At 39.8% G+C, this 25,524-nt stretch overlaps 1 protein-coding gene across 1 annotated transcript in view; it reads left to right on the plus strand.

Annotated features, from left to right (window-relative positions):
- Positions 1-25,524, plus strand: part of LOC121303637 (serine/threonine-protein kinase Nek6-like) — an 87,106-nt gene that overhangs the window by 56,829 nt on the left and 4,753 nt on the right. The window contains exons 7-9 of the mRNA XM_041234438.1: positions 2,698-2,805; positions 14,406-14,500; positions 24,367-24,480. Coding sequence (XP_041090372.1) covers positions 2,698-2,805; positions 14,406-14,500; positions 24,367-24,480 — 317 coding nt within the window. The remainder of the gene's footprint in view (positions 1-2,697; positions 2,806-14,405; positions 14,501-24,366; positions 24,481-25,524) is intronic.

The following is a 25,524-nucleotide window of genomic DNA, read 5'->3' on the forward strand; positions in this document are numbered from 1 at the left end:
CATATGGATTTCAGTTTCTGTTCAAACAAACACACCTTTTGCAAACTACCAGGCCAGTTGAAAAGGCATCAGTTTAAAGCCAAAAGGACACAGCTTGCACCAAGTACTGAGAGAAACAACTCCTGACATCCAGCCCCACTTCTTTTACAAGATTTTGTTATGTGGAATAATATCCACTGGGGACAAACCCTAACCGTAACCCTAACCCTAACCAACCTCACAGAGTGACCTAACCAGTATTTGAGGTCTGTAAAAGGCTAGTGCAGTCAGGCACTGACTGCGCCACCTAGTGTAGAACCCAATTAGAGCCATTATTTTAAGCCTACTCAGCACTGTCAGGTCTTACAGCTGTTGCAGTGACACTGGCTTTAGGGGTAAGAAGCCATATGCCTTTTTATATGTTGTGTCTATAGAAAAAGATCAAAGGAGTAGATTATCTTGTGTTTTTTTCTTTGCTATCCAGTGCCATCTTCAGGAAAACTGGCCTCCACATTTCACAGAGGAATACATCATAGTAGGATATATTTTCAAAAGGCTCTGTCTTAAAATTGTACATACTAGGAGGGGCTAAATACAGCAGTCTTGTATCTGTCTATGTGTTGTTAGCTCAGCATGTGTGATTTATTGACCCCCCATATTAACAACACTAAATACAGTAATCCACGCAAATTGAGATGTGTCAATATTAAGAGGAATCACTGGTTAGATCATTGAAATCTGTATTTGTGTTTTGTAACTGTGTGTGTGTGGGGGGGGGGGGGGGGGGTGTAGAGCTATATATAGGGGCATCAAAGCCACTACACTTAAGTCAAGGCCAAAGTGTAATTTTTCTTTGGATTCATATATAAAGCTAATTGGTAGCCACAGAAAGTTTAACTCACTAATAACTATATATTTGTTTTTTTCAGAAAATGACGTTTTTTTATTATTTTTTTTTATTATTGTCATCCAGCATCCTACAGCTGTGGTCAAAAGTTTTGCATCACTGAGAATTTTAGGATTGAGACGATTTAAAATCAAATAATAATTAAATAAATACTTAAATAAACAATTTAGATGTTTTATTTAACATTATGTACGATACAGAATTTAACATGTTAACGTAAAATTCGGCTTTATGATGCACAGTTAATTCATTATTTAGGGTGATGCAAAACCTTTGTCCAGCACTATAGATTTGAGCCTGCAAGGACACAGCTCCCCCGCTGAAGCCAGACGCTGCTGTGTCAGCACTGTGTGGCTGTGAAGCAGTATTCTGCTGTATCAGCACTGTGTGGCTGTGAAGGAGTATTCTGCTGTATCAGCACTGTGTGGCTGTGAAGGAGTATTCTGCTGTATCAGCACTGTGTGGCTGTGAAGCAGTATTCTGCTGTATCAGCACTGTGTGGCTGTGAAGGAGTATTCTGCTGTATCAGCACTGTGTGGCTATGAAGGAGTATTCTGCTGTATCAGCACTGTGTGGCTATGAAGCAGTATTCTGCTGTATCAGCACTGTGTGGCTGTGAAGCAGTATTCTGCTGTATCAGCACTGTGTGGCTGTGAAGGAGTATTCTGCTGTATCAGCACTGTGTGGCTGTGAAGCAGTATTCTGCTGTATCAGCACTGTGTGGCTGTGAAGCAGTATTCTGCTGTATCAGCACTGTGTGGCTGTGAAGGAGTATTCTGCTGTATCAGCACTGTGTGGCTGTGAAGGAGTATTCTGCTGTATCAGCACTGTGTGGCTATGAAGCAGTATTCTGCTGTGTCAGCACTGTGTGGCTATGAAGCAGTATTCTGCTGTATCAGCACTGTGTGGCTATGAAGGAATAGTCTGCTGTATCAGCACTGTGTGGCTATGAAGGAATAGTCTGCTGTATCAGCACTGTGTGGCTATGAAGGAATAGTCTGCTGTGTCAGCACTGTGTGGCTGTGAAGGAGTATTCTGCTGTATCAGCACTGTGTGGCTGTGAAGCAGTATTCTGCTGTATCAGCACTGTGTGGCTATGAAGGAGTATTCTGCTGTATCAGCACTGTGTGGCTATGAAGGAGTATTCTGCTGTATCAGCACTGTGTGGCTATGAAGGAGTATTCTGCTGTATCAGCACTGTGTGGCTGTGAAGGAGTATTCTGCTGTATCAGCACTGTGTGGCTATGAAGCAGTATTCTGCTGTATCAGCACTGTGTGGCTGTGAAGGAGTATTCTGCTGTATCAGCACTGTGTGGCTGTGAAGGAGTATTCTGCTGTATCAGCACTGTGTGGCTGTGAAGGAGTATTCTGCTGTATCAGCACTGTGTGGCTGTGAAGCAGTATTCTGCTGTATCAGCACTGTGTGGCTATGAAGGAGTAGTCTGCTGTGTCAGCACTGTGTGGCTGTGAAGCAGTATTCTGCTGTATCAGCACTGTGTGGCTGTGAAGGAGTATTCTGCTGTATCAGCACTGTGTGGCTGTGAAGCAGTATTCTGCTGTATCAGCACTGTGTGGCTGTGAAGGAGTATTCTGCTGTATCAGCACTGTGTGGCTATGAAGGAGTATTCTGGTGTATGAACACCTACCCCAGGTCTATCAAACCATTTCTTTAAATAACTCAAGTTAAATCGCCCAAAACTACTGGTTAGCTGCACGGAAGCTGGAAAGGTTTGTTTTGTTGCTACATTAACAATGGGGAAAATGTTACTTTTTATGTACATTTCTCCTAAACTCTGTATTGTTTGTTTCAGATATAAAGCCTGCTAATGTGTTCATAACAGCGACTGGAGTAGTTAAACTGGGAGACCTGGGACTCGGGCGCTTCTTCAGCTCCAAAACCACGGCAGCACATTCCTTAGGTAAGCAGGGGGTGCAGTGCACTATACACTATCCACTTGGGTCAGCCGGGAAAGATCATAATGAGGCATCAGAAGTCCATACCCACAGAGTGAAAATAATGAGAGGACTTTGTTGGCAATTATTTTAGCAGCCCTTGCTGTGCTGTATGTGTGTTCAGTTGTTTTTTTTTCTCACAGTGACTGGGTTATGCCTCTGCGCGGTATGTAGAGGATGCAGGGATGGGGAATATTAATGACCGTGCAATGCTGGGTCCCTGGCCTCCAAGTTGCATTGACTCTGCGCCAGGAGACTGGATTATTAATTATGGCTGCAGACTCTTTCCAAGTTATGAGTTCTGTTTTGCATACAAGCAAGTCTATATATAAAGTACTGACACCTGTGTTTTCGGATTCAATCCGCCATGTATCTGTCTGTAATGCGTGTACTGTTATTAGTTAATCAAATGCTTCAGTTACATTCGTGTACTGTTATTAGTTAATCAAATGCTTCAGTTACACTTCCAGTCACTATACATACTTTTACCATTTGTTCAAAATAAAAATGAATAGTAATGTGACCCACACAATATATTTTTTTACAGCTAACAATATCGTACACATTATCTGTCTTGCTCTTCTGTTATCTACGTTACACACATGCAGTTTTGTAGTTACAGCAGTCATGTATTGTCATATTATTTTTATATGGTATCTGGTACTACATTAAGCTAGAGGAAGTTCTCAGTTTCTATTCCTTATTTTCAGGATTTCTGTAACACTGGCATTTCCTGGCTCATTTCACCTCAGAAGTGTCTTCTTTGTCAAAAGCCTCAGTATGGGAAGCAGCTGGCTGCTTAATAACAGGAAAGAAGACATTAGAGGGGTGGGGAATGACCAAGCAAGTACAACACTTGAAAGCATTGATTTCTAACAGATTTTATTTACCCACATTTAGTGTAAGATACAGCTTACAATCACTGTAAGGTATGATCTTTGGGTTTTGCACAGCTTCTAAATAACTTGCCATAGCAAGCATTCTGCACAAGTTTGGGGGATAGCTTAACAGATCAGTTTCAGCTACTCAGTACTTGAAGACAGTCATCTTCAGCCATTTCTTCAAATGAATCCAGCAATGTTAGATTAAAATCAGAACTGAAGGCTATTGTCTAAGATCCTTGTTATTTCCACCAAGTATTAGTATACTATTGCATTTTATTACTGTACATTTGCACAGTAATCTAGCAGTTTTACTACGCTTTCCCCATGGTTATACTATGCATTTTAGCTTACCGTGGTTGACATGTTTTTAATATGCTTTACCATATTTCTCTGGTATTTGCAATGCTGTCTAATGCTTTATCATGCTTTCACGTCGCTATATTATACTTCTCTAGGCTTGTATTAACTTTTAGAATGGATACACATAGCACTCGGGGCTAAGCTGGGGCCGCTAAACTCATTCCACTTGACAGTGGAAGTCAAATCCAAAGCCAGACTTGACAGGCTAGTGCTTGAACCACCTCGTCCCTCCTGCTCTACAGCAGTGATGAAACCCTTGCACTGAGTAACATCAGCAATGGAAATGAGACTCGTTAGGCACTGTGTAAATTACAGTGATGGGGGATTAACTCTCCAGAGTGGCAGGATTATCAAAATACAGCAGCGTGAGGCAGTTTCAGGGCAGCGAACGACTCCAGGGAAATAAAAAAAAAAAAAAAAAAAAAAAAACTGAAGCACTGCGGGTGGATGAGACAGGGAGACTGGTGGAAGCCTAATGCTGAGATGAAAGTGGGGGGTGGGGTGTTCAAAACAATGGCATTAACAGCAGGGGGGTCAGGTGTGTGTTTTTGAATCTAGAAGAAGGATGAAAGAACAAAACCCCTTTTATTGAACTTCCTGTTTTCTGTTAACCATCACGATCCATAGGAATAATGCCCACCCTTACAGTGAGCAGAGCAATAGGACGCTTTTTGCAGCAGTACCACACCACCCCCTACTGATCAAAATTGACTGCGTTGCCAGATCTGTCTTGACCTTTTGACTGACTCCCCCAAAGCCAATATGTATCCACAGCAACAAATCCTCTGTGCACATTAAAAGCATTGCACCCCCAATACATAAGACGTGTGTAGGAGTTCTTTGAATAATGTTATCTGTACATAAACACCATTAGAAAAAAAAAACTTGTTTCTAGAGCTAAACCATGAGCACGTAATGCATAACCTCCTACCGCTGCAAGTAGAGTAGGGATATCCTGTGGTGGATTTCGGTGTATATAGGGCTAGGTTTCAAAGGGCAAGGAATACATGCTAACAAGAAACTATAATCAATCTAGATTATAAGACAAAATCTGCTTCTACTTCAGTAGAGTGAAGAGCTTGTTTCACATTGTTTCTGTTCTTCAGTAGTGCCTGAGCTGCCACATCCTGCCGTGACATCAAAACAAGCATTTTAAAAAAGGGAGCCCATGTTCTTTTTTCATATTGTGTTTCTGTTACTTTTACAAGAAATGATTGTTGAGAATATATTTTTCAACAGTGGCTTATGAACTGTGGTGCTTTAATTGTGTTCTGTTTTATCTTGTAAATCTCTATTGCAAACCCTGAGAAGGTGCAGCTGTCCTGTACAGAAGAGAAGGCTGCAGTGTTTCTGCTCATCTAAATGGCAGTGATTGTTGTTTCCGAAGGTACTCTCTGTGTTTCCATGTGTATATATGTGGCAAAGTGGCTGATTGTGTACAGGTGCGGGATTGATGCAGTGCGCAATGAACAGACAGAGAATTGTAATCCAGTTTAGAAAAGTACTTTTTGTTATTTTATACAATCTAGGTTTGGTGACCAAACAATGATCCCTGGCAATACACAGCACTGTGTAGAGCACAGAGTAAATAATAATGGGTTTGCAATCCCAAACAATAAACACAGGTATCCTTCCCACAGTGTACAAACAGTCACCAGTCCTGGGTGTGTGCTGCAGGACTCATGGTGGGTGATACAGTTTAATGCGTGGCAATAGTGCAGTGCTGTTCCGGGTTTTATGCTGGCCCTTAGCGAAAGCTCCAGAACGTGGTAGCCGTTTGTTAATACACAAGGAACAATTATAGACAAGACAGACAAACACTCACGATAAGTTATCACAAATACTGCACGGGTCCTTCCAGGTTATTTCTCGTAACCAAAGCGAAGGAACAGATTATGAGTCCTGTCCCCTTTTCATGCTGTCACACATGACCCCTTGGAAAATGAGTGCAACCGCCCCTCCAATCTGCGGCTGCAAAAATTGATTGTATTTCTGTCACACTATAACAGTAGAATTGTGTTCTCCTGAAGGCTTTGCACAGGTAGCAGTAGAATTGTGTTCTCCTGAAGGCTTTGCACAGGTAGCAGTAGAATTGTGTTCTCCTGAAGGCTTTGCACAGGTAGCAGTAGAATTGTGTTCTCCTGAAGGCTTTGCACAGGTAGCAGTAGAATTGTGTTCTCCTGAACGCTTTGCACAGGTAGCAGTAGAATTGTGTTCTCCTGAAGGCTTTGCACAGGTAGCAGTAGAATTGTGTTCTCCTGAAGGCTTTGCACAGGTAGCAGTAGAATTGTGTTCTCCTGAAGGCTTTGCACAGGTAGCAGTAGAATTGTGTTCTCCTGAAGGCTTTGCACAGGTAGCAGTAGAATTGTGTTCTCCTGAAGGCTTTGCACAGGTAGCAGTAGAATTGTGTTCTCCTGAAGGCTTTGCACAGGTAGCAGTAGAATTGTGTTCTCCTGAAGGCTTTGCACAGGTAGCAGTAGAATTGTGTTCTCCTGAAGGCTTTGCACAGGTAGCAGTAGAATTGTGTTCTCCTGAAGGCTTTGCACAGGTAGCAGTAGAATTGTGTTCTCCTGAAGGCTTTGCACAGGTAGCAGTATAACTGTGTTCTCCTGAAGGCTTTGCACAGGTAGCAGTAGAATTGTGTTCTCCTGAACGCTTTGCACAGGTAGCAGTAGAATTGTGTTCTCCTGAAGGCTTTGCACAGGTAGCAGTAGAATTGTGTTCTCCTGAACGCTTTGCACAGGTAGCAGTAGAATTGTGTTCTCCTGAAGGCTTTGCACAGGAAGCACTCACAATACTGTTCTTGTTGATTGCTCCTGAAATTGGTTAAGGTGCTGTTCTGGTGTTTCCGATAAAACTGTCTGACATTTAAAGCAGGCTAATTATATATTTAAATGAAGCAGGAGCTTGTGAACACAGAAGTACAGTGAACTTAACAGCTGTTTACCAGAGCTGCTAGTCAGAGTGCCGTTTGTTTCAAGATGTTGACTTTAATTACAACACTTCTTCTTGCTTTGACAATTGCGAGCAGAACTGACATTTTTTTTAGACCAGTCTGGACCAGGTAATGATTTTTTTGTAACACTTTTGTTGTCCCTTCAGATTTGAAATATGTGCATATTTAAGTATAGACATGTGTTAGGACAGTCGGTTTGAGTGGAAGTCAAGAGGGAGAAATCAATGAGTTCTCTGTGTTTTAAATGAAAGGCAAGCACAAGTGTGTCACACCGCTGCTAAAGAAGCTCTGAAAAATAGATTCGACTAGAACACTTCTTTCTGCTAATTCAAGCTTTAGACTTACTTGTTTCAGTCAGATCACCCAGTGGAGAATAAAAAGCATGATTTTATAAGAGCATAGTTCACTTGAGAGTACCTTAGCTAAACTTTAAATATTCCTGAGACTGTGTTTTAACACCAAGAAAACAAGACATACTGACTACATTTACTCACAGGCAGATAAACACATTTAGGCAAAATGTACATGCTTGTGGTTAGAATTCCTGTGTTGCCTAGGCAACTACTCTGAACGCTTAAGGCTACTGACCCCTAAAAGAAACACAGGCCTATGCAAATATATTCAATTGAATGTCTTCTTTTTTTCATATTTGCTAAAATCAGACTGGCATAAAAGGGCATTAGACAGTAGCGCACAGTCTGACAGGTGTACTATCATGCTTTGGCAGCCTGGCTGTCTCAGTGTCAGATATGGAAACCATAATTAGAGCAAAAAACAGAATGAACGTCAAACGCATTACCTAGGCAGCAACTCGGATTTGTCAAGAAAGATAGCGTACAAAAAAATGAAGTGACAGAACATGGCAGGGTAATGAAAGAAAAATGAAGGATTTGCCCATGCATTGCACACGAGATACATGCGCGCGGTACCTGAAGTGATAGAAACGGCGCGCGGTACCTGAAGTGATAGAAACGGCGCGCGGTACCTGAAGTGATAGAAACGGCGCGCGGTACCTGAAGTGATAGAAACGGCGCGCGGTACCTGAAATTCTCCATTTGATAGAGTAGTTCAAATCAGCATTTAAAAATGTAGGGGGAAAAAAACTTTCAAAGGCAGATGAGCAAATGAGTGGGCTCTGGGAAAATCACACAATTTCAGATTCTAGAAAATGTAAAAAGATTGACAGGCAGCCAATTTGAGTGCCAATGAATAAATACTTCTGAAATGTATAGATATCGGTGGACGATACTTTTTTTTAAAATACAAAATAAGCTTAAAAAATAACTGATAAAATATAACCAATTCAACAAAGAAGATGAAAACACTGAAAGCTTTGTATCTTCTGCTGCTGTCAGTCATGTACTGTGATATAACACTTCAGTTAACCCTGAAGTGATACGTATTAAGTATTACAATGTGCAGTAGCTGAGTTTTGTTTCAAGATATCCTAAAAAAGGTGATATTCTAAAAAAAATTATATAAAAAAAAAATATATATATATATATATATATATATATATATATATATATATATATATATATATATATATATATATATATATACACACACACACACACACACACACACACACACACACACACACAAAAAGGTCTTAGTCAAACAATGCACAATAGGGGCTGATATTTTTAATGTAACAGGTACTACTATTAAAATGATGCAGTTGATGGTTATTTTAATCTCCACAGTATTCTGTGAATTCCCCCCGTACTTTCCAGACCCTGGGTAAGCACATACAACAGGACCTGGCCATGCTGCATTGATAGCCTTGGATTAGAACATATATCCCTGTTATAGTTTTATTTTTTTACTTATTATGAATCCTACAGTGTTGTGTTGTGTTATGTGTGTTACATTATGTGTGCTTCTTTGCTGTGTTTCTGTCTATATTAATTACCATGAACTACTCCAGAACAAAATAGCTTTTGAAAAGGCTTCTTAAAGCTGAACAAGAGGAAATGTGACGGGACCACGACAGTGTAATACGTGCTGTACACTTCAATTGAAATGTGACGGGACCACGACAGTGTAATACGTGCTGTACACTTCAATTGAAATGTGACGGGATCACGACAGTGTAATACGTGCTGTACACTTCAATTGAAATGTGACGGGATCACGACAGTGTTATACGTGCTGTACACTTCAATTGAAATGTGACGGGATCACGACAGTGTAATACGTGCTGTACACTTCAATTGAAATGTGACGGGATCACGACAGTGTAATACGTGCTGTACACTTCAATTGAAATGTGACGGGACCACGACAGTGTAATACGTGCTGTACACTTCAATTGAAATGTGACGGGATCACGACAGTGTAATACGTGCTGTACACTTCAATTGAAATGTGACGGGATCACGACAGTGTAATACGTGCTGTACACTTCAATTGAAATGTGACGGGATCACGACAGTGTAATACGTGCTGTACACTTCAATTGAAATGTGACGGGACCACGACAGTGTAATACGTGCTGTACACTTCAATTGAAATGTGACGGGATCACGACAGTGTAATACGTGCTGTACACTTCAATTGAAATGTGACGGGACCACGACAGTGTAATACGTGCTGTACACTTCAATTGAAATGTGACGGGATCACGACAGTGTAATACGTGCTGTACACTTCAATTGAAATGTGACGGGATCACGACAGTGTAATACGTGCTGTACACTTCAATTGAAATGTGACGGGATCACGACAGTGTTATACGTGCTGTACACTTCAATTGAAATGTGACGGGACCATGACAGTGTAATACGTGCTGTACACTTTCTTAAATTGAGACGTGACGGGACCACGACAGTGTAATACGTGCTGTACACTTTCTTCAATTGAAATGTGATGGGATCATGACAGAGTTCCTCATGCTTTTGCTGCCAAGATCCAAGGTACATAGAGCACCCATTGCCATTTTTTCATTTTGAGAATATTTTAATGATTGTGTAGTTTCTGTGATGAGACTGTTCTCTAGCAGAACGCCAGTGGACTGTGTAAAATACACAGCTGTAAAAGTGGATGTAATGCAAGCACGCTGGATGAAAAGCAGATACAGTAAGCAGGTACAATAAGCAGATACAGTAAGCAGGTACAATAAGCAGATACAGTAAGCAGGTACAGTAAGCAGATACAGTAAGCAGGTACAGTAAGCAGGTACAGTAAGCAGGTACAATAAGCAGATACAATAAGCAGATACAGTAAGCAGATACAGTAAGCAGATACAGTAAGCAGATACAATAAGCAGATACAGTAAGTCCCGGTCCCAGTACCAGCATTAAAATAAGCTCCGATAGTGAGTACCGTCAGTACACAGGGGTAGGGTATATAAATAACTGACTTGCATTTCTCTGAAAATGCACAGAACATTTTTTGATAAATTAGGAGTTCGAATGGGGTTTAATGAGCAAAATATGACTAGCCCCACAGTTGTTCTTCATTGCTAAAAATAGAAACGTTTTAGGCAGTGCACTGGTGTGATGGCTTGCTCTTTGAAATCATGTACATGCTTCTGATGAACGTACTGTTGGGATAGCAGGATACTAGGTAAGCAACCACCACAGGCCAGCACAGTTTTTCATTTCTGTTGGTAGAAAAGAGAAGGTGTGCAGGTATCGTAGACAGATACACAAGTATCTTGTAGTGATCCATCAGCATAAGGAATTGATTAAAATCAGTATTTGAAGATTTAAAAAGATCGATATTTGAAGATTTACAAAAACAATACCACTTTAAATAAATGGCTCCCATCGTAATTCATGAGATATCCTTGTAAACATCTGTAAAGGCTTTAGTCTGTACTGTAGCTGATAGATCCATTCGTTTTTTAATGGGAAATTGTATGTTCTTCTAGTGTCTCTGCTAAACCAGGAGAAGTGCTGATCTCTACCGCAGTAACTGTCATATTATGGAAGACTCCCCTGTCATCAGCAATGACAAATGCAGGGTGATTTCAACTCTACCCTTCTCCTTGGGTCAAAACGTTTGTTTTCTGGGTTTCAGTGAAGCAAGTACAGGACAGTTGAATACATGTAAGACCCTGGTTTTGTTTGCGGTTTTATGTTTTGTAACCCTCTGCCTGGTGTCGAGTTACAGCACAACCCCATGTGTTGATTCATTTTCCAGGAGTGCATTCAGTTGTTATTGCTTTGGGTTGTGCGATTTAGTTGTGTGAATTCTACCAGGACCCCCTTGGAATGAGATGTACATCCCATACATTGAAATATATAAATATGTTAAGAGAACCCCATTTCTACTAACCAAAGTGACAATACAAAGATGCTTAATATACATCAAATGTGTATTTTTCCTAGTTTACACTATTGTGGGCTTGTGTACAAATAAACCAGTGTAAAATATATTTCCAGCATTTTCTTATTCTGAACCTCTTGGTTCAACCTTTTAAAGCACTGGTGTTGTTATCATCCCATACTAAGTGTACTGCAAAGTAATGTCAAGGCCTTATTCTGAAGCAAAGGCACAGGTTCATTTCAAAGAGGATACAACTGTTTAACAGTATAACACTTACCTGCAGTTCTTCGGAGCAGCCAGCTGTACTTGTGTGGTGTTGTTGTCCCAGTGTAATATATGTGGACTGTGCAGAGTTGTACTGTAGTGACAGTGTTGTGGGTTAAACAACAGGGAACCTTGATTCCTTTTATTATCAGATTCTTCTTAAATGTCACACAAAACACAATGCTTATATACATTTGCAATAACAATGAGTCATAAAGTGCAAACAAAGGTAAAATCGGCTTAAGTAACTGTTATCCATGCAAAGATGCAAGCAAGTCTGTCACTTAATATCTCCTAATATGAATTCAAAAGAGACACATTAAAAAGATTGAACATCCAGTTAAAGATAACAAAATAACATGTACGGGATATAAAACTATAGACAAGATAAAGTATGAACTCTGTAAGGCTATTTGCAAAGCATAATTAATGGTTACAGTTCTGTTCCGTGTTTTTATTTAAGTATTTAGATGTAATATATGCACTGAGGATCGGACTGCCTTTACAAAATCTTCCAAAGATAACACCAATGTAACATTTTTGATTAATAGCTCCTGATTATACTGTTCTTGTCATATTGACTAATGTAATGCATTGGCAAACCCAGGATGATTAAATTGGAAGACTTGAGCCGTTTGCTTTAACAAGCTCATTATAAGCGATTTCTGTGTATTGCTGGACAGACCATAAAGAAATTAGGCTTGTCAGTGTTTTATCCTGAGCCGTATTTAAACATGATTAGATCTGTCTTGAAATGGGGCGACTCAAGGCATTTTTATTTGCTAACAACCTTCAATAAATATTTTTAAATGGACGTGGTCGCATGCAGCTTTAAATAGAGGGATGTTTTTGATGTTGGTTACCCCAGGAACCTACTTAAATTGAACAGCCTGATGCACAAAATTCAGATAAAGCGTGTGGCGCACTCTTCCATTATCAGAAATGCTGTCACTCCTATTTGATCGAATGCTCTTTTTAGGCTTTACTCGAGACGACAATTTTAAATTGAACAAAGTCTACCATTGGGCCGCTCACTAACACAAAGGTAAACACCACAGCTTTCTGTCAGACTGTGAGTGTTCATTTTATTGTATCTGAGCTTCTTGCACAGTGATCCTGACATTCCCTGTTTAAAGAAACTGCACAGAATTCCACACCTCGGGCTGCACCACAGTGTTGACACAGCGCATTCTGTCAAGCAACTGAGGTGATAGAAAAGCCCACTTGTCTCCCAACGCTGGCCTTCATCTTGCTGGGGAACTGACTTTCTGTCCTCTTGTACTGTTTCCATACACTTACTGTACTTATCTGTGTGTTAACATATTTTTAAACAAGATTCTTTGCTGTCTTGCAATCTTATCCTGTCAAAAAGATAGCAGATGCACAGTATACACCAAAGCATATCCAGACTATTGCAGTAAGTTTCAATATCCATAGTCCTATATATTCGCATTGCTCAGCCAATCAGAACAACCAGATTTCCGAATATTCCAGTACATCTTATTTTGTGTAGTCTGGTGCAGAGTAGACTAGCAAATGACAACAATTCTGAAGCCGTGGGCATGCATTGTGTTCTTTTCATTAAAACACGATTTATAATAAGTTAATATGCTCAGCTCACCCTGCCTTTTGTATGGTCTGTGATCTAGGAGTGTCTTGTTTCGCTCAGCTTTGCTTTGCTGTCCTCTTGCGTATCCAAAGTGCTCATGAGGAGACAGTCTTATACCAAGAGACAGGGTCAACTGTACATGTTAACTTATATAGTAGGCTTAATTATGTAAAATGTGTAAAGCAGCTCATTTAAATTCCCAACATTTGACTAAAATTGAAGAAGACTCTTACACATGGTTTGGAGAAACCTGAATAAATATTTTCGCTAATGATTAGTTTAGATGGCATGCCCAAACCATTGAGCTAATTAAACAGATTCATGTCAGCTGAATAATCTGTCAAGCTATCTGTACAGCAACTTTCAGGGATATGTATTTCATTTTTAATTTGGGAGCCGCTTGCTTGTTGTCAGTGATATCCCAGAGGATAGGCATTACTACAGTCATTCACACGGTCATGTATAGCAAAACATGAAGGGCAGGAAATACAGACGGTCCTTTCCATTTACACGCGTTTCTCCACTAGATATTCACCCAGCAGCTCTTTAAAACCCCTCATCTGTTCAGGAGCTGGGGCGTGCGTTACAAACACTCTTTTGCCAGTTGCTTTATTCTTTATTCTTGGGCATTTAAGTTTCCACAGATCTACAGATCTTAAGGCACAGCTTGTGTGAAACCATACAACGCAGTGCTGTAAATAACCTCCCAGTGGAGGCGTACAGTGCTGTACTGTATAAAAGGGATAAGCAATGATAAGTGGTGAATAGAGCATTGCCAGTTTACTTTTTTAGTGCATTCACTGACTGGTTTCTTTGACGAATCTTGTTTTCTCTGGTGAATACACAGTTTTAAATTTAATTGAAAAATGAATCAATTGAAAGATCCAGATGTGATGTCATATAAATGTTTTAAATGTATTTCAACAGTAACTGCAGCCACTTCAGGTATGACCCATGCTGTGCTTTGAATTGTAAACACATACACACAGTGGCAGTCTGAATATGAAAACTACGCAACGCTTTATCAAGGCCACTCGAGGACTCTTGTCACTTGGGAACAGGTTACAGGAAATCATTGATCACACTATCCCTGCATGAAGTAATTCAGGATAAGTTATCATGATATAGTCTTTGTATATCCCTCACGCATGATGGATGTTATTGCATGCACTTTCTGTTCCTTTTGAAGTTTTAAATATATACCGTTTTGCTTTCCAGTGGGAACACCCTACTACATGTCTCCTGAGAGAATCCATGAAAATGGATACAACTTTAAATCTGATATCTGGTCTTTGGGCTGTTTGTTATACGAGGTAAGTCCACTCTGTGTATGTGTATATTGTGCATGCTTGTGCAGGATGCACTGTTTGTACCACACATTCAGTTACACTGGAAGAGTTAAGGTGGATTACCTTTCAGGCTTTTAAAAATACTAAAGGAAATATATTAGCTTTTCCTGTACATTTGTATTAAACAGAACTATGAACCCTTTTTTAATTTCTGTACTGCTTCCTAGCGATAGCAGAACTTGAAGATGTAGTTTACCTAGCGCTAACGTTTACAGTGCACAGACCACCACTGTATGAAGCGAACTACATTAGAGAAGACTTTAGTAGTTACAAGACTGTAAGACATTTGACTAAATGGCAAATCAATGGCAACGCTGCTCACAGGTCTCCAAATGCTACAGCGCTGCTTGAGCTTCACAGCCTGTTTGACGCTCGACTGGGCTAGGCAGAGGAAATGGCCATTGATTTTTATACTGAGATATTCAATTTCATATTACATGGGAGCCTGTCAGACATGCAGGGTTTCTGTTCATCACTAGGGTACACATGATTGTGTGGGTATAAGTACACGTTCAGCCATTGTATTCTCATTATTGATTACAGTACTTTGTTTTAGAATACCAGGTGGGCGCTTCACAAGAACACTTTATTTGTTGCATTTAGCTGTTTGTTTTGTTCTTTTCACATTATGACAGTGGTTCATTTCAGTGCATCTGCAGGAATAGTCAGTATGTCTTGTCACACGTTTAACAAAGATCATAGTCAACAGACACGTACGCTGTGGTCGGCATGAAGTGATCAAAATAACAGGGTCAGTTAAATTTAAAAAATGAAATAGTCCTGATAGGTAACTCTGGCAATGTTGCCCGCCCCTGTGTGTATTTCAGTGTTAATGTTGGTGTATAGTCATTGGTACACGGGATATAAATGGGTCTGTGGAACACGAGTGGTTTAAAATGTATATTTGTATTTAGGCACGAGGATTGCACAGCACTTCACATGCAGGTAAAATGTAATAATATGCGAGCACGGGGAATTGCACTTTATTAATTCACGTGCAGTTGTACCGAGACTCCAACTGAATGATTGATTAGCAATCGAGTCTCGGTACAGCTGCATAAAAGCTGCATGTTTTCACTCACTCTGGGTTGTGTGTTCAGTGAGTGGAGAACGGGATTGGAGACGGAGGTTTAATAATAATAATAATAGTTAAATATCAGCTCACCGTGTTTGTCTGTGCAGTCCATTTTGTTTGTCTCTTTATTTTGGCGAAAGTGCCGTGTCCTCTGTGTTTTGTTTTTACAACCTTTTATTTTCTGTCTGTTTCATTATTAAACGCTGAGCGAAACCAGTTGCTCAGCTTCACCAAACCGCTCTGTTTATTTCCTGGTTCCTGTTTCTGGTCTGACGTCACCCACTGCAGCCATCTTTGTGACAGTAACAAAAACACATTTGGGTAGCACATGTATAAATATATAGTATATGACTATATTGTAGTCGACACATATCTCCGTAAAATAATTATAGGCTCTGTTCCATACTTCTGTGAATTTTGAGTGCTGTACTTATGTAAATAAATATAGCTTACTCCAAATTATTAGTTTCTGGCACACTGGGGGTTCAATGTCCTTGCAGTAAGTATGTCTGTATGTCTACATAAATAGAATAATATATGGGTCAGAATATATTACCACACAGGACTATTTCTGGAGTTGCTTTTAGCTGTAATGCACGAGTGGTAATATATACTGCCCCATATTATTATTGTGTCTATTCTATGTCTCTTACCTTCTTTATTAAGCTGTTTTTCTTCTTGTATTTTCATTTCTTTGCTCTTTTAAAAAGGTCTTCTGTTATTGGTGTGAACCTGTGTTTTTTTGTTTTTTTGTTTTTAATTGTCCGTATCTTTGTTTTGAATGTAGCCTATTACTCTCTGCTTTACACAGTGCTTGTTGCGATTAGAAGTTAATATGGCGGCTGTTGACTTTCAGCAGTACTGACTGCACACTGAAGACAGTGATGACATAGGAAGGAGTCTAATATGAAAAAAAATATTAACATGTTCATACATATGAATGTAACTAATATCCAAAAGAGTTTGTTCCAGTTTAGGGGTTTGTTGCCATGGTAACATAGAATATATGTTATTCAAATTAGACTTTACATGTAGAATCTACGCAAACTACTCCACATTGATAAAGTTAAAAAATGCATAAAGAATATAAATAAGATTTGCATAAGTATTCAGCCCCTTTGCTACTGCAGCCCTAAATCAGCTCAGGTGCAAATGATTTGTTTGAAAGGTCACAAAATTAGTGAAATGGTTTCAGCCTGTGTGCACTCAAAGTGGTTTAACTTGTAGATGACATCCCTCAGGTTTATAAAGACTTTCAAGCTGCAGCTCACATAGTGATCTAACAAATCAACCATGAAGACCAAGGAGCTTTCAAAACAAGTTAGGGATAAAGTGGTAGAGAGGCCCAGAGCAGGAGTAGGGTACAAGAAAATTTCAAAGGCACTGATTGTCCCTTTCAGCACAGAGTCCTTCATTAAGAAGTGGAAGATCCATCATACCACCCAGACACTACCCAGATCAGAGCGCCCTCCCAAACTGAGCAGCTGGGCAAGCAGGAAACTGGTTCGGGATGTCACTCTGAACCCTTGAGAGATCTGCAAAGTTCTGTGTCTCTGATGGGAGTCAGTGTTCACACATCAACAATAAACCGGTCCCTACACAAAGCTGGCCGGTATGGATGGGTGGCAAGAAAGAAGCCATTACTCAAAACGCCTCATCTTAAAGCGTGTATGGAGTTTACAAAAAAGCATATCGATGATACTGCAGACATGTGGAAAAAGGTTTTGTGGTCAGAGGAGACAAAAATTGAACTTTTCTGTCTAAATTCTGAGTATTACGTCTGTTGCAAGCCCAACACGGCACATCACCCAGTCAACACCGTCCCAACTGTCAAGCATGGTGGTGGCAGCATCATGTTATGAGGGTGCTTCTCTTCAACAGGGACTAGGAAGCTTGTCAGGATAGAGGGGAGAATAGATGGTGCAAAGTACAGGCGAATCCTTGAGGAAAGCCTGTTTGAGTCAGCCAAGCCTCTGAAACTGGGGAGGAAATTCACATTTTGGCAGGACAATGACCTGAAGCATAAAGCCAAAGCTACACTATAGTGGTTGAACAAGAAGTGAATTAACGTTCTTGAGTGGCCCAGTCAAAGTCCTGACTTGAATCCAATCAAATTTATGGCAAGACATGAAGATTGCAGTCCATCAACGACAAACAACAAACCAACAAATGTATCAGAACTTTACCATGAAGAATGAGCAAAAATGTCACCATCCTACTGCGCAAATCTAGTAGAGACCTATCCAAAAAGACTCATAGCAGTAACTGTTGCAAAAGGTGCTTCTACCGTGTATTATCTTTAGGGGGTGAATACTTATGCAACCAGTACATTTCATTTTGTACATTTTCTTTGCAAGTTTTGCTGACATTTAACCTTCTCCTCATATAACAGTGTTCAGTTTAACCACTACAGCTTTGAATAAAAAAAAGTTTGTTTGAAAAACTGTGAACACATTATTTATAATTCAACAAAATGTGACATTATTGGAACCCCTCTTAAGACAAATGTGATAATAAGCTGTTACTATTATTGAATTAATTCAGTAGACATCAGCTGGGTCTAGAACTGGGTTGAATTGTCTCATTATGAATGATCCTAATAACATGTTGGCTAGGCAGTGGTGCAGCAATCGCCACTCTCTCATGTCTTTCGCCTCTAGAAATATATGGTGGTCTTAGCCTAGCCCCAGTGGACATTAGTAAATATCACTAACCACCACACAATTTGGCACAAATGGCAAGAGTTGTGTAAGAAAGTGCTTTATATAATGGTAGTGGATCCCAATCCTAGTCCTCAAGAACCCATAACAGCCCAGAGTTTTTGTTTCAACCAAGAACTGAAATGTGTTTTGAATCTGCATTGCTTTCCAGCGCACATACGAGAGCACCTGCAAATAGTACATAGATTGTACAAGCTGCAATAGGTATTCCTTCTGTTGAAATTCCCATGGTGTGGAGCTAGAACTACTGTACCAACTGCCATGCTTCCATGTATTTATCCATGTGTGACCATTGTCTGCCATAAAACCCTGATGCTGTACAAACCTCTTATCTAAAGTATGCAGTTGTTTTAGCGGTGTACAAGATGGGAAGCTGCAGGAGTCGGTGGATAAAGTTTCTATAGTGTGTGAAAGAGGAGCAGTCGCAATGCAGATTCACTTGGGCTTGTAATAGTATGAGGAGTCTGCAGAGTTAACACAGACAGTAGAACCCTTTCTCTGCAGTACCATTGCTCACACCGCTATAAAGACACATTCAGTAATTAGCAATGCAGTGGAAGTGCGTGGGTCCGCTATGCTCTAAAAGTCCAGGGTTCTTAACTATGCTAATCAGATAACAAACAGCTTCCTTGGAGCAGAGAGTTATTGCTGTGCCCCACATGAAAAGAAGACAGACTATTCCTTGTGGGCAGCGATAAGAAAAGGACTCTAACCTACGCTGACACACAGTACTTTGGAATACAGTTAACTTTCTTTTATGGAGGACTGAGATTCGCCTCTATTTATGAACTCTGAGTATAAAATGAAATACAAAAAATTTTTTTTTTTTTTCATGAGAAACATGATTGCGCATGCTGGCTTCAAACGATTTAAGATTAAACATCCATAATAAGCGTGTGTTTGTATCCATTTCTATTCTCAGTGTGGAATGTGCACCCTGTGTATAATGCAGACGGCTGAAGAGCTTGGTCTTTTATGACATACAGATAAACTATACAAACCTGCGTCTAGCTGACAAACGTTTCGGCTAATGCCTTCTTCAATAACGAAACATGGAAAACCTGATTACAAAACTCTCTGCAAACCAACCCCAAAGAAACAAAGGCAGGGAAGACAAACCGCACAATATAAACTATATCAAATACATGACATTAATAACACATAGCCCGTACAAAACCCACAGAACCTTATTATTCTATATCAAATACATCATGTTTATAACACTCAGCCAATATAAAATACAGAAACCTTATTATTCTATATCAAATACATCATGTTTATAACACTCAGCCCATATAAAACACAGAAACCTTATTATTCTATATCAAATACATCATGTTTATAACACTCAGCCCATATAAAACACAGAAACCTTATTATTCTATATCAAATACATCATGTTTATAACACTCAGCCCATATAAAACACAGAAACCTTATTATTCTATATCAAATACATGACATTTATAACACACAGCCCATATAAAACCCACAGAAACCTTATTATTCTATATCAGATACATGACATTAATAACACTCAGCCCATACAAAACACAGAAACCTTATTATTCTATATCATACATGACATTAATAACACTCAGCCCATACAAAACACAGAAACCTTATTATTCTTTATCAAATACGTCATGTTTATAACACTCAGCCCATATAAAACACAGAAACCTTATTATACTATATCGGATACATGACATTTTAACACTCAGCCCATATAAAACCCACAGAAACCTTATTGTTGTATAGCAGTATGAAAGTATGATATTTCACAATATGAGAAGTAGCACCAATTCAATTATAAAAGCCAGTAAACATTGATGGCAAAGCTGTATCAACACAATCGTATAAACAAATGTCAAATTGACAGAGCCCTGCTAGTTTCTAATTGAATAAGTAAATATGGAAACGTATTTAAAAATATAAAAGCCACCCTGATCTCAGAAGACTGGCCCATTACATTCTTCCAGATCTGTTAGTGTTGCCATACCAGTCCAGTCTACTTCCCGCTCGGCGTATTCAAGCTGAAAACCCGCTGTTACTTTAGGAAACGCTGCGCATGTGGAAATCAGATTTTGATGGCCACCACTGCACAGTAAATTCAGTTTAAATGATGCTTTCTCTTTTAAACTATGTTACTCGTTATTGCATGCAGAGCAAAGTAAAGACATTGATCCTCTGGGCTATTTCTTTTATTCCCTTAGAAAAGGCAGATTGTTGATCTTATTATTAAAAGGGCATTCGGGTAGCAGAAACAAGCCTGTATGTCGGCATGTCAGAGCTTGAAGGCAGACTTGAATGACACGTTATCATGGTGCATTCATCAGGGTACAGTATAATCATGCTGTGCCCAGGTAGAAGGCTTCTTTTACATGTTGAACTGTGTAAGGGTGCCCCTGGCATGGCATGAGAGCAGCTCATTTAGTATAGTGCAGTCAGATGAGGCCCCCTCTGGACATGCAAGCTGTCTGTACACAGGACAGCATTGCTGGTGTGTCGCTCAGTACTGGGACACACACTCAAATAATGAAACCCTTAGTAAAACGTTCTGCAGGCTAGTGAAATCACATGAAATAACAATAAAGTATTCCTATCAATTGGTTAAGGCATTGCTTGGCACATGTTATTGAGAGTACCAGAGGCTGGAAAAACGAGAAGAAGCACTTTCATTATCAACAGTCATTTTTTATAAAGAATGTTTAGACTAAACATAAGATCACAATAACCCAGCCCTAATGTATGCATTTCACATTTACATTCAGAGGTATATATTAGAGAAACAGACTCTTCCTAAGGATAGCCTGGGGTTACCTGGAGGAGTGTGCCTGCCTGCCTGTCTGCAAACAGTACATGTGTTTTCCATGTGTGTGGTGTTCCAGCTGGTCTACTGTTTCTTGACACCGATGGCTCTGGTTTTGTATTTACAACAGAGGCAGGGATGTTTGTCAGTATCATGCTTGTTTGATAAGGTTTTAAAATACAATAATTAAAACAGTCCATCATTATAATGAGCCCATCTTTCCTGTCTGATACAGAGTGAGCGAGCGGTCGAGAGATGATCAAAGAAGAGGTTTATTATTCCAGGCTCCTTCCTCTGACTCTTCAGGGCAGAATTGAAATGTTTTCCACGTAGCACGTAATCAAACAGAACCACAGAGTGTTCAAGGAGATTCATTTCGAGAACACCAGTCACGGTTACACGAGATTAGAAATTCATTTGCTGTTTATTTCACTGTATTTATTGCAACAGAGCTTTTCAAACATTTGTTACAGCCTTGCTCTAAAATCTGTGCCAATCACCCATGTCATTAAGACAAGTTAGCGTTATTAAAGATTGCTGGAAATGTTAAACGTTTAATGTAAATACAAATTAATTATATATTTTAAAGAAACTTATTTAATACCCAAAAGCATTACTACTTATTGAAACTTTATGCTTCTAGCTATGATTTTATATATCCTATAAGGTGCAATGTATTGTACAGAGAATGGCGTTCTGCTCCCTTTACTAAGGTGCTTATTGTATATTGTTCTGCTCTGTTTCTGGTGAGATTAAGTGATGAGATATATGCTCTAGACCATATTGTCCCAAAGGGATCTGATCTATTTGCAGAGCGGTCATGGCATTTGCCTGGGGCCAGCTAGGACAACCCGTTCACAGCCAGACTCCACCTGTTACGCCCAGATAGATAGACACCATATAGTTATGGATTCAGCTATGGGGTTTGCAACAATGTCTATACTAGAATGTCTATAAAATGAGGCATGGCTTTGAATGTTTTGAACGGAGATTGTATCCAGTAAATGGTTTTAGATTTCTTTGTTTCTTCTCTTCTGTAAAGTCGTTGGTGAGGTCGCAGCGCATGCTAATGAGCAAGAGCCACATGCAGGGGTGAAAGGTCAAAACATGCCCTACACAGAGGCACATCAGCTTCACAATCACAAACTCACACACACACACACACACACACACACACTTCACAACCACAATTCCAGGGAATAATGATGGAAAGGCAGTCATTACAACTATGAGAGGAGCAGTTCTGAAAAACCACTAATAATAATATAAACAATTATCCAATGGTGATTCATTAGAATGCTATTATTCCATTATTTGGTGCTGGATGTGATATTAAGTGAGAGTGACAAGAAGCACTTGAATCCCATTATGGATTAATAAGCAGCTGCGGCACTGTGGGCTTCATGCTGGGCTGAGATGCTTCTCGCTTCTGAGCTCTGCTGCACAGCACACATCACCTTCTGAAGACAATCCCCATTAGCACTGCTGGTTCCTTCATATGGAAATGAAGCATTTTGGTTGCCGTTGTTTTTCGAGACAATATGAAGAGATATAGAGCCTCAGGGTTCTTTTGACATTGTCAGAAGAATACACAGCAAGCTTGCCTTTTTATTAATACTATACTCTCTTCCATTAACCAGCCAACAATCATGTGTTGGTGTTTTTTTATGTATTTAGTATTTGTATTATTGTTTAGGACAGGGTGTTTCATGAACTGGCAGCTGCCTGTACTGAATACAATATTTGTTTCCAGGGACTTGCAAAGCATCTAGGAATTGTTTTGTTTTTATATAGTTGTAGCGGGCATTTTTGATTTGTGGTCTGATATTGAGGTGTATATATATATATATATATATATATATATATATATATATATATATATACAGCACAGCCTTGCTATAACAAACCTTTTTGGGTCCAAGCCTTTTGTTCGTTCTATTGAGGTGGTTCGTTATCGCGAAAGGACAATCAAAATAAACGATAACCTGTTGACTAAGTTAATGAGATGAGATTGTGAATAAAAATAGAATTACACGTACCTGTTCATCTCATGTATGTAGTATTCTGCATTTGCTTTATCCTGTTCGTTAATTAATTAAAACGCAGTACAAAGGCAAAAATCCTGAATTGAAGCTGAACTTTTATTTAAAATCAATCTGTCGTGAATCGTTTCAAAATGGATCAAACCTTAGTCCAACATACAAGAATCCCAAAGTGAGCTTTCATTCCAAATCAGTCCGACACGAAAAGTTCATCAGATCCTCAAGTTTTGCTGATGTTGTTTTTTTCTTTAATCAGTTTTACTTTGCCTCTTGGTTGCCGAACAAACCAAAAAGAGAGTGCTTTTTGACAACCTATATTCACAACAGAGATATGCCTGCGTTACTCCTTTTCAAATCATCAATATAGTTTCCAGCTTTGTTGCAACATAAAATATTAGTATTTGCCAAGCAGTATTGGAAGCTGCCTTTACATTGTGTATCAGCATAGATCAAAACATAACACTCACATTAAAAGGCTGTTTAGGGTCACACTGTGTTTTCATAGGATAAGCACATTGTTAGAACTATGTGTAGGATGAAAGTGTAGATCACCATGACTTACATCCATTGTATTCTTCTGTATAAATGGAAGTGTGATGGCATGTGGACAAATTAATAATACCTTTTACAAATGATTTGCTTTTCTGTGTGTCCACAGTTCTGTGCTGCACCCATGTAAGTGTGATGTACATAGATAATAACAGAAGGGCCAGGCAGCCCCTTACACTCCTGGATTCTAACATCCTGACCAGGAGATCAACTATCATTTTTAAAGTGCTACCTTGGAAGATTTTCTTTGTGGCTACCTCAAGCAGATATGTCTGTGCGCTGTGATATTTCCACTAGATTAAGCTTTAAGACAGGCTTTAAATGGATTTCAATTGAAGCAATGTCTTGATGGTCTGGAGTTTAAACACCGCTGCATGAAGGTGGTTCGTTTTTCTCTGTCTGCCTTCCAATTGTGATGGCTATATATATATATATATATATATATATGTGTGTGTGTGTCATTAGTACAGCAATATGGGGATATGTGGAGGTCTGTCTGTCTGTCTCACTTGTATTTTTATACGTTTGTTTGCCCGATTGGGTCTTTGTTCATTATGTTAATGAGATCAAACGCTGGGCGAAGAGCACTTCAAAGCAGCTAGGGAGTCAAACATACATCTTTTCCCCATACAGATGGCAGCCCTGCAGAGTCCATTCTATGGGGATAAAATGACCCTGTTTTCCCTGTGCCACAAGATTGAACAATGCGATTATCCTCCACTTCCAACAGACCATTACTCCGACAAGGTAAGACCCATGTGGAAAACTACACATGTACAGTATCCATACATCTCTCCCTCCCTCCGGCTTCCTGTTGCTTGGGGTTGGACAACTGTTGCACAATCATCTTCACTCAAAGCACTTACTAACTAAATATGTAGGTCTGCCTGAATCGATGGTCGCGCGTCTTCAAATACTGTATATGAAAGTGATTCAAACCCTTTATCAACATGATACACAATTATCTTAAAATGAAACTCTTTTCTTTCAGAACAGACGCATCTGAATTAATGTTTTTAGTTTTTTTAATACTGAATATTTTGTAAAACACGCTACATCCTCTTTAAAACATTATGAACGAGGGGAGGCCATTCAGCCCATCTAAGCTTATTCAGTTCCTCATAACTGACTGATCTTGAATTTTGTCAAGTTGGGTAATAAAGGACCCTCTGAATGAAATTATATAAACACAAAATGAACACTACAAATGATTGATCTATGCACACAAAGCATTGTTTAAGCAATTAAATACAAAATGTCTCAATTTTCAACAATGTCTCAGTATTGTCAATCAGATATCACACCCTGCTGGGAGTTCCTAGGGGGCGGCACACAATTGGCAGAGCGCCGCCTGGGCAGGGAGGGCTTAGGACGGCAGGGCAATCCATGGTTCACTGTGCACTATACCGAGTCGCTGCTCTGATTCCCCAGGCAGTGCCTGTGTGGTGTGCAGTGATGCTGCTCTGATTCCCCTGGCAGTGCCTGTGTGGTGTGCAGTGATGTTGCTCAGAATCCCTTTGGAGTGCCTGTGTGGAGTGCAGTGATGCTGCTCAGATTCCCCTGGCAGTGCCTGTATGGTGTGCAGTGGTGCTGCTCTAATTCCCCTGGCAGTGCCTGTGGGGTGTGCAGTGATGCTGCTCTGATTCCCCTGGCAGTGCCTGTGTGGAATGCAGTGATGCTGCTCTGATTCCCCTGGCAGTGCCTGTGGGGTGTGCAGTGATGCTGCTCTGATTCACCTGGCAGTGCCTGTGTGGTGTGCAGTGATGCTGCTCTGATTCCCCTGGCAGTGCA

The sequence above is a fragment of the Polyodon spathula genome, chromosome 34, assembly GCF_017654505.1.
Source record: "Polyodon spathula isolate WHYD16114869_AA chromosome 34, ASM1765450v1, whole genome shotgun sequence".
Lineage (NCBI taxonomy): Eukaryota > Metazoa > Chordata > Actinopteri > Acipenseriformes > Polyodontidae > Polyodon > Polyodon spathula.